Source organism: Lissotriton vulgaris, chromosome 11, assembly GCF_964263255.1.
Source record: "Lissotriton vulgaris chromosome 11, aLisVul1.2, whole genome shotgun sequence".
NCBI lineage: Eukaryota > Metazoa > Chordata > Amphibia > Caudata > Salamandridae > Lissotriton > Lissotriton vulgaris.
Window position 1 is genome coordinate 35,037,779 of NC_141699.1, and position 14,399 is coordinate 35,052,177.

The 14,399-nt window shown below is 45.2% G+C and overlaps 1 protein-coding gene across 2 annotated transcripts in view; it reads right to left on the reverse strand.

The window, feature by feature from the left end:
• Positions 1-14,399, reverse strand: part of TMEM132C (transmembrane protein 132C) — a 1,238,854-nt gene that overhangs the window by 444,791 nt on the left and 779,664 nt on the right. Inside the window, exon 4 of one of the 2 annotated variants that reach the window (XM_086942679.1) lies at positions 10,579-10,759. In XM_086942679.1, coding sequence (XP_086798805.1) covers positions 10,579-10,759 — 181 coding nt within the window. Of the gene's footprint in view, positions 1-10,578; positions 10,763-14,399 lie in introns of both variants that reach the window. The other variant, XM_086942678.1, reaches the window with a different exon arrangement.

Consider the following 14,399-nt stretch of genomic DNA (forward strand, 5'->3'; position numbering starts at 1 on the left):
AACCCTTTAAAAACCTGGATGCAGGAACACCCTCCACAGGGGACTGGCTGGGCAGTATCCCTTCAGAGTTATAATAACAATCATAATAAAGTCATCTATAAAGCGCCGAGTTACTTCTGACTAAGTGTCCCGGCGCTACAGTTTTGCTCCCAAACGCAAACCCAGCCCTGACCGTGCGGCCTCTTCCAGATCGATCTGAACAGCGGTGTTTTCATTGTTTTAAGGAATGACAGTTCAGTTTGTTTCCTGTCTGAAGAGAAAGAGAGAGAGTTTCACATCTTGGGAACTAAAAAAATAATAGAGCATTCCCGATGTGCACTCTCTTTACTGCAGGGATGCCGCCAGAAGAGCTCCTCGTGTTTAGGGGTCACTCAAAGGCCGCTCCAGCCCCCCTGTACAGGGGTCAGTCACAGGTTTATCAGTCTTTGAAGAATGGCCTCCCCCTGTCTGAGCGCTCGACCCATGGTCAGTGCTGAAAACCTCTGTTCATCGAGGCACAGATGATAGGGCAGGGACCACTTCTCATCCCAGGCAGCGCCTAGAAGCGCCCCCCTTGCCCCGGCGCAGTCAAAGGACGCAAGATCGCAGCTCTCCAGTCATCACACTCTTTAGATTGCAGGCAAAATAGAGCAATTTTGGGTAATTGATGTGCGACTCCCCTGGGAAGGGCTGTGATTGGCTGAGCCCCGCTTCATCTGGTTAGAGTTTCCCACCTGGAAACAGCGCCCCCTCCCCTGATACCCGGGAAGAGATTGCAGCCAGGGGCGTCTTCTGGGGGCGGTAAAGCAATCTGCGAGGAAGCTGCAGGGTTATTTGCCTCTCCCTAAATCACATTTACTCCTCAAGTAGAGGTGATTCCTGGCATCAGAAATGTGCAGCGACAGGTGCAGGGAGGTGCGCGAGGAGGGGGCTGTGTGCTGCTGATGAAGACATCTTGTGGACAAGGGGCGGATGGGGGGACTTTTTAATAAAGTCTGAAACTACCTCAGCTCTTGAGTTTATGGGCAACCCAGTGTCTGTGGGGCGACTCCTGCATGCTTCGGACCTTATTACAAGTTTAGGTGTGATTTATTGACCATGACAGGTACCAGAGTGCCTTAGGCACATATCACTAGTTTCTAGGGAATTTCATGCAGAATTCAAAATCTGCATTATATGGTCATTACCGTATGTGTTTCCCCTGTTAAATTTTGTCAGGTTTGGTCGAAATTCAACAGAGGTTGAGATATTCACCTAATAATTAACGGATGTGTTAAATAACTCGCAACTTGTAATTCCAACCTGTGCGTAAACAGGGGTTAATAAAAAATGACGGACTCATGATCCAGCCTTCTGAGTGGATCCGGTACTCCGCAAACATTGAGGGAGATTTTACTTGAGGGAAGGTTACCCCATGACGGTGCCTTAGAGCTCTGGCCCCTCCCTTTGGGTGACCCGTGGTTTGAGATGTGTCCCTTTCTCACAAGTTATCCTTGAAACCATTTCACTAGTGACTTTGAAACTGGACGAGCATAGCGATCACTTTTTACTGTAAAAAACTTAAAAGGGCACCACACAGGGCACAAGTCCTAAAAAAAGAAGCGGGGGAACTCTCCAAGTTAGGTAGTGTCACAGGAAGTGACATCACAACAGGAAGTGACGTTACGACAGGGTGCTTTGTGTTACTCTCTCCCCCCTCTGGTACTAATGAGTTGAAATCTTTGCCCAGATCGTGTTACCGAATAAAACTATAAAAAAATTACCACATTATGCGCATAATTTGCCTTTTATTGCTGCATAATTTAGTCTACCGTGCAGCATATATCCAGTGGCACTGACTGTGAACCCAGTTCTTGTTTTCTCCAGTTCTACTGGAGTCTGGCCATGCACTCACCAAACATGAGATGCTCTAACAATTGTACTTCCAATCAGGAGCCTCTGCCTCAGCCCTGTATCTGGGCCCACAGTTGGAGGTAATTTTCTGCTGAAGGAAACCCCCCCCCCCCACCACCTCCCCCTCTCGCTCTGTGCTGTGTAGGCCCAGGGAGTGGCTAACCACACCCCGCCTTGATCTCTGATGCCATCTACTGAGAGCCTCAAACCATTCTCTGTGGGGCATAGTGGGACTTTCATCTTGCAAGTGCCGTGCTGGGAAATGATTTGGGTCTTCTGGTGTTAATCCCTTCCCCAGCTCTGCTGGGCATGTCACCAGCTTCCAGCATAACAGTTCCTCTCCGAGTAGGGGCGTTAGATGCTTTTCTGGGCATAAAATGTGATATTCTTTGCGTGACATCATTTTTTGATTTTTTTTATACGAAACAAAGAAAAGCAGCAATTGGTTACAAGGTTACAACGCCAATGACTGGGTACAAAAGCCAGGAGGTTTAAATTAGTAGAAGGGAACAAGAAAACCCACTCCTATTTGGTAAAATATTCGCAAAGCTGTACTCCTGATCACATCACAGCTCAGCCTTTCATCGATATGTCTCAGTGGTTTGAGCTTGTGCTGTACAGATCTATGCCTGTAGCATGAAGGCAGCCTCTCATCCCTGCATGTACCTCTCCCCCCCATCCTTCCGTTCAAGATAAACTAAGTACAGTAAATTGGGTAATGATAACATTTCATCATTCAAGCGCCAAGCTACATACAAGTGTATAGTGAGCTCTACAACATTATAAGGGCTTAGTGTAGAAATGTCTCCTCTATATCTTGGAGTACCTTGAGCCCCGGAGGACAGACGTCCCCGTACACTGGGACAAGACACAGACCTGGGCTCAGTCACCACGTTGCTGGAAGACGACAAATGACAGGAAATTGACAAAGTACAGCGGCCCAGTGACCCCTCCCAGAACAAGCACAGACAGCACCAATACAAGCTACATACCTAATAAAAAAAAAGAAACGGAAAAAAGGTATAATGCAAAATACATTTACTTAGCGTACATTCTCAGATGTTGGTTCTCATGAGGAAATACTCATTTGTCATTGTTGGTGCTGATCCAAACATTTTTACTGCAAAGACTCTTAACATGTACCATTTCTGATAAGTGTTAGCAAAGTGGCTAGAAGTGAGTCGGGCAAGCGCTACCCTTCTAGGTCTAGGTATCTAGTGACGGTGGGGAGGGGGCTCTTGTCCATTCGTAACAGGCAATAAATGGCAACTTAGGCGTGCAACTTTGTCACCAGACAAAACGTATCTAGAATTCGAGCGCATCTTAGAAAGTCCAGCTTTTGAGCAGGGGGGACGGCGTCCCCCCAGTAAAATAAGTGGGGGGATGCCGTCCACCCGCGTGGTACCCCGACTCGTGCCCTGGCACCAAAGTTGTGATTTTAACGTAGAAGCTCATGGACTGATTTCTTTGTGAACTGCAAGAATACCCTTCATGACAATTTTAGGACATTTTAGGAAAAAACTTCAAACCTAGTGGGAGGCGCGTCAAGCAAAGTATCCGCAACCTTCGCACTACAGTGGAGCGCGCCAAGCAAAGTATCCGCAACCTTCGCCCTAGAGTGGTGCGGGCCCAGCAAAGTATACGCAACCTTGGCACTGGTGGGGTGCGCGCCAAGCAAAGTATCACAACCTTTGCACTGGTGGGGTAGGCGCCAAGGAAAGTATCTACAACCTTCGCACTGGTGGGGTGAGCGCCAAGCAAAGTATCCGCAACCTTTGCACTAGAAGGGTGCGCGCCAAGCAAAGTATCCACAACCTTCGCACTGATGGGGTGCGCGCCAAGCAAAGTATCCCCAACCTTCGCACTAGAGGGGTGCGCGCCAAGCAAAGTATCCACAACGTTCGCACTGGTGGGGTGTGCACCAAGCAAAGTATCACAACCTTCGCACTGGTGGGGTACGCACCGAGCAAAGTATCTACAGCCTTCGCACTGGTGGGGTGAGCGCCAAGCAAAGTATCCGCAACCTTCGCACTAGAGGGGTGCGCGCCAAGCAAAGTATCCACAACCTTAGCACTAAAGGGGTGCGCGCCAAGCAAAGTATCCGCAACCTTCGCACTGGTGGGGTGCTCACCTGGCAAAGTATCCACAACCTTCACACTGGTGGGGTACGCGCCAAGCAAAGTATCCACAACCTTCGCACTGGTGGGGTGCGCGACAAGCAAAGTATCCACAACTTTCGCACTGGTGGGGTGCGTGCCAAGCAAAGTATCCACAACCTTCGCACTGGTGGGGTGCGCACCAAGCAAAGTTTCCACAACCTTCGCACTGGTGGGATGCGCACCAAGTAAAGTATCCGCAACCCTCACACTAAAAGGGTGCACGCCAAACAAAGTATCTGCAACCTTTGCACTGGTGAGGTGCGCACCAAGCAAAGTATCCACAACCTTCGCACTGGTGGGGTGGGCGCCAAGCAAAGTATCCGCAACCTTCGCACTTGTGGGGTGCGCACCAAGCAAAGGATATGCAACCTTCGCACTAGAGGGGCGTGCGCAAAGCAAAGTATCCGCAACCTTCACACTAGAGGGGTGCGCGCCAAGAAAAGTATCCACAACCTTCGCACTAGAGGGGTGTGCGCCAAGCAAAGTTTCCACAACCTTCGCACTAGAGGGGTGTGTGCCAAGCAAAGTATCCACAACCTTCGCACTGGTGGGGTGCGCGCCAAGCAAAGTATCCACAACCTTTGCACTAGAGGTGTGACCGCCAAGCAAAGTATCCACAACCTTTGCACTAGAGGTGTGCCCGCCAAGCAAAGTATCCCCAACCTTCACACTAGAGGGGTGCGCGCCAAGCAAAGTATCCACAGGGACTCGCTTCAGAATGTCACCAGCTAAGGACACATTAAACACAGGACTGCCAAGTGGGAATATAAATAGAAAATTGTGCTTTTCTGCACAAGGTGTCCTCAGCCGCTGCACTTCACACGTCCCATAAACATCTGTAATTAGGGAGTCCTGGCGTCCCAGCTATGCTGAGACAGTCCCGGTTTCCACCATTTATAGCAACAAAGTTTAATTAAATGTTGCACCTTTCCAGGTGTTCAGAGATATTCAAATGAAAGTAGAGGGAGACACATTTTTTTTAGTCCCAATGCACAGCTAGTTAGCAGTCCCTAGCAGACAGCAGTGTAATTAACACAGGTGACACGGTTTGCAAAAGTCACATATAAATCCCCTTGTGCCTCATTTTATGTGTTTTCTAAGTTGGTGAACACTGCCAATTAAATCATACTGAGCCCTCGAGCAATGTAAAGTTGTAGCCCCACTTCCGTGTTTGTGAAATGTCTAGGGGGCATATTACCAAACAATAACGATAATTATCGCTATTGCTTGGTTAGAGACAAAAATTTACCGCTGAGCTGCGGCGATTTTTACCGCAAATAAACCTTGGTATTACCAAGGTTTACCGCAAATGCGATAAAAATCGCCGCAATGCATGAATATAGCTGAAAAGTCAGCGATATTCATGCATTAGCGAGCTAATGCTCTTAGCCATGTTATCCACCTCCCATTGGATAACATGGCTAAGAACTGCTCAGGGCAGGTGTTAGCTTTTGGAGATATTCGCGCTTAGCACGAATATCTCCAAAAGTTGGTAATAGGAGTTAGCGATGTTAGTGAATGTTTTCAGTCGCTAACATCTTGGCACGCCCACTTTGCATGTCATTAGTGATAAATATCACTGACATGCAAAGTGAGGCCCAAGATGGTCGCTATCTCCTACTAGCTGTCGCTAACCGGTGTTACCGACAGCTAGTTAATAGTGAGATCATTTTATCTCCGCTTTCTTGGCTTTTAAAGCCAAAAAAGCGGAGATAAACCCCGTGATAATATGCCCCAATATTTTTAGTTTTCCATATCTGCTCAGCCCACCTGCAGCCTAAGAGCACTGTCTGTGGGGTCTCCAGGGCAGCTTTGGGAGGGCCAGTTTGGTGGATGAACTGTGTTTTGGAGGGGCTCAACGACGTCATCCACTGAAGGGGGTGGGGCCTGGTTCCAGTTAAGCAGACCCTCCAGTTTATCGCGATTTCGCGATTCACGAAAAAATCACGAAATCGGCAGATTACCGCGATGGCCGCGATAATAACCATATTGGCCGCGATAAAAGTGTCTCTACCAACAAACAATGCCTTTTATTAGCTGTGAGCCGCGCCCCCCCTCCCCACTCGTGTGTGTCAGCAGCTTCCCGGGACACACACAGTCAGTTTTCGCGCTGCCAGCCGCCGAGTACTTCACAGGTCATTAAAAGACCTTTCACTTGCTAATGCGGCTTTGTTTTTCAACCCTTCTTTGACCCCTCTGCCTAGGGCTGGAATAATTAGCCACCCCCATACTGGAAAGCACATGGCACACACCCATTCTGTAGACGAGATCAGCTTTTATCTCGGGTTTGTTTTTTCAACAGCGATCTGTGAGCTATTATATCAAGCATTTAATTTATACCAGCCTAAGAAACCTGCACGATTTAGATGAAGAATCTACCAACACTCAAGTGAGAGGGTTTAAATGCAGCAGAAAAAAATCCTGGAGGGCACTACATACTTGAACTCAAGTATGATACTGGACTTAGGAGTATGAGGATTTTTTAAAAGATCATTACTCCCGACCGGCAGTCCCCCGGATGTAAACATCTAATAAAAACACTGTTCTGTATTCCCACATCCTACAAAGAACTTTTATTAGTTAGTGGAGTTGTACCATAACCCTTTTACGGTTCAATTTCTATGAATAACACCTCTCCTGTACATTTTTGTGAATAATACTGTACCTGAAAATATCCGTGATTAAATCTAGACATTTTTAATTTATGCTGCACACTTCATTAAACAGATGTGTCGGAGGCACGTGTAAATCGTGTTTTTTAAGGAACTGGTACGTGTTTGAAAAGTTTGTTAATGGCGCAGAGTGCATCTTTCGACATCTGCGTGCAAATAATGGTAACTCTGCCGCCAGAAAGTTTAAAGTCTCATTTTAGTAGGCGCTCATATATGTAAACATTAATATTCATTTTTTTAATGCCCTTCTGCTATTTTCACTCATTTGCTGATCGTCATTTGTTTTTAACATATGATAAATTCTCCAGGAACATGAAGGAGACAGCATAGGCTAATCTCAGGCACTGACGCCAGGTTCCAAGAGAAATGTCAAAGTCTCCAAGTCTCGCGTCATCTGTGTGAAAAGTCACATCCCGGACTACGGAAAGGTGGGCCTTTTTGAGTTATTAGTTGCTCCTTTAGTTTCACATTGCCTTTGGTCCTTATCAGCCTGAATTCGGGAGTGCTTACAAACGAGCAAAAGGCTTTTAAAAGGGAACATATGTATTTCATAGAAAAAATGCCACAGGTGAGATGCACACAAATACAATACACTCTCGAAATACTGTTATAAATCTATGGTCTACATCTCTTGTGTGTTATCAAAAATAAGTCTAGAAAGGGGGCTGGACAGGCAAATTGGCAAATATGGTTTACGCTAGGCACTCCAGGTGCACTGCTGGCATATTGTAACCATAAATGAGTTGACACTATCACTGGATTAGGTTAGCCAGGATGGACATAAACATTCGGTAAATTATAACAGCAAAATTTACAAAAAAATAGCGTAGGGGAGCAACTCAAGTCTTTTTGATTCGCTGCATTACGCCGCCAGCCCATGAAGACGTGTCAGGCCTGGCTGACACACACGACGGGGGGGGGGCTAAAGCCCCGTGCGCCCAATGGGTGTTGCGCGCCTGACCGTCCATCACGACGAGGCATAAGTAGGGCCGTGAGCCAAAGGGTGTGCATCACGGTGGACTCGGGTGAACTCTGCATTTGACATCTCGCTCGGTCACGCCATCACCTACTCCAGGTCTGGTTCGACAAGCAGAGCACGCACTTCAAGAGACCAATGGTGCGGACTGTCCAATGACATCACGCCCCTGGAATACTTCACCACTTCATTTCCCCACGACCAGCAGCAGGATTTGACACATGTTGAGAATTCCCAAACCATATCCAGAGATACACTCGAATATCTGTACATGCTTTTCGAGGGAAACAAAGTGTCTACATTGTAAATAAACCAAATATACATAGCTTCATGTTGTTAAATAACTAAAAAAAACTAAGATATCTGTGTTTGTTGTAGGAAAAATGGCCAAATAAAATGCCGCAAAATTGCCGCTAAATTTCCATATTTGTGCCGCTAAATTTCCATTTTTGTGCCGCTAAATTTGCGAATCCATGCCGCTATATCCTAGGGGGTCTGGTTAAGGAAGAAACTTGTATTGGTGGGGGTGTTCTCTAGTAGGGCAGGAGTGGTCTGAAGGTAAAGTGCGTGCTAAATGTTTTAGAAACCCAACCCAATTCTTTAGAACAACTCATTTTTGTGACCCGCCTACCTTCAATGGTCATGAGCCGGGAGAGTTTTTAATGTAAGTAACGCATCGAGTGGTAGCACAGTGCCATTTACATGAGGCACATTTTCCATTGAAAGACCTCTAAGTTTGCACAGACATTGCACTGATAAAACTATACAGCTCACAAACAATAATGTATGGACAGCGAGTTTCAGTGAATATTGATCATGTGCGCATCAGGGAGTAAAGTGTCTTGATTGCTTTGATCCTATTAAAATATTTGTTTCCTTCACACTTCAGAATTAGAAAAAAGGGCTTTCTTTTTTCTTTGCTGGCTGCTGAATACATACAGTTTATTTACAGGTATTTACATTTTCTTGTGTGTTACAAAAATCAACCTCCTGCAACCTTTTCATTCACACTCTGACACCCCCCCCACCCCCCCGCAAGATTGTCCCATCATTCACTTTAGTTTTCCTTCTCTGGCAGCAAGGAGAGAGGAGTTTGTAAACACCAATCCCCCTGCTAAAATCATGAGCATCCATTTTGTCAGAAGACAAAGCCTGACATTTGACCTCTGTCTTTGAAGTGCAGCAAATGTGACAAGATACCTACAGCATTGAAGCATCTTTATTTATAGCTCGGACTTTCTCGACCCAGAACAATCCGTGGCCCTCAGCTTGGGAAGCCCTGCTCTGGTGGACGATCAGGGGTCTGTGGCTTTCATGAATGGAAAGTGCTGGACCCCCGGGGGGGGGGGGGGGGGGGGGGGGTTAGTGCAGTGAATCAGGTGCTATGTAGCGATGGGCTGGTGATCTGCTACAGGGAAGGGTTGTTTATTTATTTATTTATATATTTTAAAAGTTTTATAGAGCGCAAACAAGATCCTTGCGGATATCAGAGCGCTTTACAGTACATAAAGTTCTTTGTTGACTAATGCTGCATCACAAGTGGCCCATCCTTTCCAACCTCTGCAAACGCACAGGGCTTAGAATTACAAGTTTTGTGGTAATTTCCACGTCCCCTGCAATGTTACTACTAAAAGATGCCCAGTAAATTCGGGTACTTGCAGATGTTGGGGTGCCCAGCACCACCGTCTGCATGTTAAGCCCCATTTTAAAGGACGCAAATTGTAACAGGTGATGCGTATTGCACATTTTAATTCTCTCCCCCGTGAGATCGGATTCTAAAAGGTGCAACAAACACTGCACTTGACTCCTGGCCACGCGGACTTCCACTGCAAGGTCCATGGCTCACTGCAGGGGGCGTGGTCTGGTGCTGGTATTGTGTGAATCTATTCTAGTAGTGTAGGGGTGGGCGGAGTTCGCAGAGTTGTACTACGCGGAATTCTGCGGAGTTGCATGAAAACTTTGTGGCATTCCACAGAGTTCCGCTCCACCCTTTATGCACTGGTAAAGTAAAGTTGTGTTCAATTAGAGGCCGGCAACAGGGGCACGCTCCGCCATGTGGCAGAGCGGAGTTTGCTGCCCACCGCTAGTAGTTGGGCAGAAGAGGTGCGGTGTAGCAGAGACAGTGTGGTCTGCAAGGGGCTCGGTTGTCGTTGCCCAGGTGAACTCTACTCACGGAGTTGGGTCTAGGGCAGGTGGTGACGCCTGATTATTGCCTCAATGTGTTTCAGTGGAGGAGGCACAGTTTGCTGGAGGGTGGGGTATAGTTGATGAGGCGTATTCTACTCAAGGTGCTATGGCCTCGTGCGAGAGGTTCAGTTGGGTGAAGGGAGGGGTATATTTGAGGTTAAGTATTCAACTCAACTCAACTCAACTCAACTTAACTCAACTCAACTCAACTCAAGGAGCTATTGCCTCGTGGGAGAGTACAGTTTTCAAGAAGAGTGCGGTATAGTTGATGAGGCTTATTCTACTCAAGGTGCTGTGGCCTCTGGGGAGAGGTAGAGTTTGGTGGAGGGAGGGGTCGAGTTGAGGACGAGTTTTCTACTCAAGGAGCCTGGCCTCGTGAGAGATACACGACCTCTGTGCCACCCTAGACTGCAGACATGTATCAGTAAGAAAACCTCCTCGTGAGAGAGTGCCCTCCGGATGAAGTAAGACTCTTACACTTTAAATAGCTGCTCAAATTCTTTCTTTTTCGATTGTGAAGTTTAAGTGCACCATATAAAATGATTCGTTATTATTCTTGCCCATAGCCCCTTTCTAGCGAGTCTTTCCAGCGCCCAGAGACCTTGGTAGTGGGCGCTATAGAAACTCAGTGAACAAGTCACCAAGGAGTCAGTCGGCAAAGTGTTATCATCTGCGGGGTGTGATGGGCGCTTCGCTGCAGCAGGCGCCTTACCATGGCCAGCGGCACTATCCCCACCAGGTCCTTCTGGCTGACGAAGACCTCTGAGGTGACCTGGTCCGCCATGCCCCGGCCAGGGTACTCCACCTGCCAGGTGATGGGCTGGGTGCCGGACAGGCTGCTGAAGCTGGCGACCTCGAAGTTCATCTGCACCACCTCGTTCAAGAGCCCCTCGCTTCTGGGGAGAGAAGAGAAAAGGAGGTTTGTACTTACAGGACTCTGGACTGACAGGGCCCTGAACTCTTATTCTGACACAATACTCATACTGACAGGACTCTTATACTGAGACGACTCTGAACTCTTATACTGACAGATACTCTTAATCTGACAGGACTCCTATACAGACAGGATTCAGAACTCTGATACTGACAGAACTCTGAACTCTTATACTGACAATACGCTAATACTGGCAGCACTCTGATACTGACAGGACTCTGAACTCTTATACTACTGACAATACTCTTAACTGACAGGACTCTGAACTCTTATACTACTGACAATACTCTTAACTGACAGGACTCTGATACTGACAGGACTCAGAACTCTTATACTGAGAATACTCTAATACTGCCAGGACTCTGATACTGACAGGGCCCTGAACTCTTATACTGACAATACTCTTAACTGACAGGACTCTTAACTGACAGGACTCTGATACTGACAGGACTCAGAACTCTTATACTGAGAATACTCTAATACTGACAGGACTCTGATACTGACAGGGCCCTGAACTCTTATACTGACAATACCCATACTGACAGGACTCTTATACTGAGACGACTCTGAACTCTTATACTGAAAGGTACTTTTAATCTGACAGGACTTCTATACAGACAGGACTCAGAACTCAGATACTGACAGAACTCTGAACTCTTATACTGAGAATACTCTAATACTGACAGGACTCTGATACTGACAGGGCCCTGAACTCTTATACTGACAATACTCATACTGACAGGACTCTTATACTGAGACGACTCTGAACTCTTATACTGAAAGGTACTTTTAATCTGACAGGACTTCTATACAGACAGGACTCAGAACTCAGATACTGACAGAACTCTGAACTCTTATACTGAGAATACTCTAATACTGACAGGACTCTGATACTGACAGGGCCCTGAACTCTTATACTGACAATACTCTTAACTGACAGGACTCTTATACTGACAGGACTCTTGTAGTGACAGAACTCTGAACTCTTATACTGAGAATACTCTAATACTGACAGGACTCTGATACTGACAGGGCCCTGAACTCTTATGCTGTCAATACTCATACTGACAGGGCTCTTATACTGAGACGACTCTGAACTCTTATACTGAAAGGTACTTTTAATCTGACAGGACTCCTATACAGACAGGATTCAGAACTCTGATACTGACAGGGCCCTGAACTCTTATGCTGACAATATGCTAATACTGGCAGGACTCTGATACTGACAGGACTCTGAACTCTTATACTGACAATACCTTTATACTGGCAGGACTCTGATACTGGCAGGACTCTGAACTCTTATACTGACAATACCTTTATACTGGCAGGACTCTGATACTGGCAGGACTCTGAACTTTTATACTGACAATACTCTTATACTGGCAGGAATCTTATACTGACATGACTCTGAACACAGATTCAGATTCAGATTCAAAAACGCTTTATTCGGTATATATAATTATATGACCATATAGCAACAAAAAAAAACCATCAAAGCATAAAATAGTACATATACAAAATATATTCAGCCCATGAATATGAATAACAACAGCAATTCCTAAATCTTCGAATGCAAATACATGATAAAATACAATTTTATCTTTATAAAGCATGTGCAAAATTTGCATAAAGTGACGCATAGTAACAATTAATAGAATTTGTGCAAAATTAGCATTCGGAAGGTGCAATAGTCAGCTTTTAGTTTGTATGCAAAGACTAGCAATGATAAGATACATAAGAATTAAAACACAGGTTAAAAAGGATTAAGATGCAAAATCACTATTGCAATAATGCGCCCAGAATGAGAATAAACTTAAAGCACAAATCTAAAATTCATAGTGTCACTAGTGTAAGTACATAATAAAGTGCAGTTTTTATGAAGCAGGTGCAAAATTTGCAATAAAGTGGTACATGCTACCAATAAATAGAAAATATGTGCAAAGTTAGCATTCAGAAGGTGCAATGGCCATCTTTTGGTTTATGTGCAAAAAAAAAAAAACTGGCAATGATAAAATGCATAGGGATTGAGACTCAAGTTAAAAAGATTAAAATACAGAATCACAATTACAATAATACGCCCAGAATACGTAAACTTAAAACACGGATCTAGAATTCATGATATCACTAATGCACTAGCCACATAATGTGGCAGGGAAGGTTATTGTCTTTCACGGATATGATAATATAAGACATTTAGTTCAGTTTGTTCATAAAATCATCGATTTCCGTACAGATATACATTTTAAAATATATGTTACTGTGCAGAAACGTATATCTGGACTCTGCAGATTAAACAATACCTGCATAGCTGTCTTAGTGCATCTTAATTTATTGGATAAAAAGATGGGTTTTAAATAATATTTCTCCATGGAGGTATAACATTTGCAGAACAACATAAAATGGCAGCTACTCTGTATAGATACCCCATCACAAGGGCAAGGAGAGGTGCTGTGCTGGTTAATCAGGGGGAATGCCGCTAAATGATGTACAATGCCCAGGCGAAAGCGAGTTAATACAAAACGGTGTGAGCTTTTTGTAACTGATGTTAAGTATGGTTGAAACTAAGCCTTCGCTGACGCTATACTCCTGGTAAAGGATGAACGTTTTTTGTCTCACGCATTCGATATATCTAATATTGTCCATATGTTTTACAAAGGATGCTGCAAGCTCTTTTTTTGATACACAGGCCACCAACTCAGGTTCATGAAAGGCATCGATTTCATACAGTGTTTTATACCAGTATTTAATATGGCCAAGCCATGGTATTCGTGAGCAGTGGTCGAGCCTTAAACAGTCAGTTATCACGTCCTGAGTAAATTTGGTTTCGGTCTTTGACCAAATTGATCGCCATAGGGCCAATGGGCGCAAGGCTGTTAGATCCTTGACATGTCTTAAGCCCACTTCCTTATGGATTATCACAGTGGAAGCCGAGGCCGGGGCACATAGCAAGCGTTTCAGGAATGAGTTCTCCTCATTCTGAGTTAGCTTGCCACTTTGAGTATTATAGCCCCAGACTCCAGCCCCATGTAAGGCTGATGACAGACACCTTGAATTATAGATCGACACCATCTCCTTTATTCTCCGACCTCCTAATTTAGCAGCAAATCAAAAAACACTACTGGAATTCCTAACCATTTTAAAACATATGCTATCTTGTTCGCTGGCCCACCTTCCATCCCCAGAAAATGTAATGCCGAGGCAACAGAACTTTTTAACAGTTTCTAACTTATCCCCATCTAAATAAAAAGTCCTGTTTTTCCTGGTTTTCTTCCCACATGACATTACAAATGTGTTACTTTTATTTGTTATCAATTTCCTGTGACTGAACTCTTATACTGACAATACTCTGATACTGACAGGACTCTGAACTCTTATACTGACAATACTCTGATACTGACAGGACTCTGAACTCTTATTCTGACAATACTCTTACTGACAGGACTCTGAACTCTTATACTGACTAAACTCTTATACTGGCAGGACTCTTTTAGTGACAGGACTCTGAACTCTTATACTGACAAAACTCTTATACTGGCAGGACTCTTATACTGGCAGGACTCTTATCCTGACAATACTATTATACCGACAGGAGTCTTGTA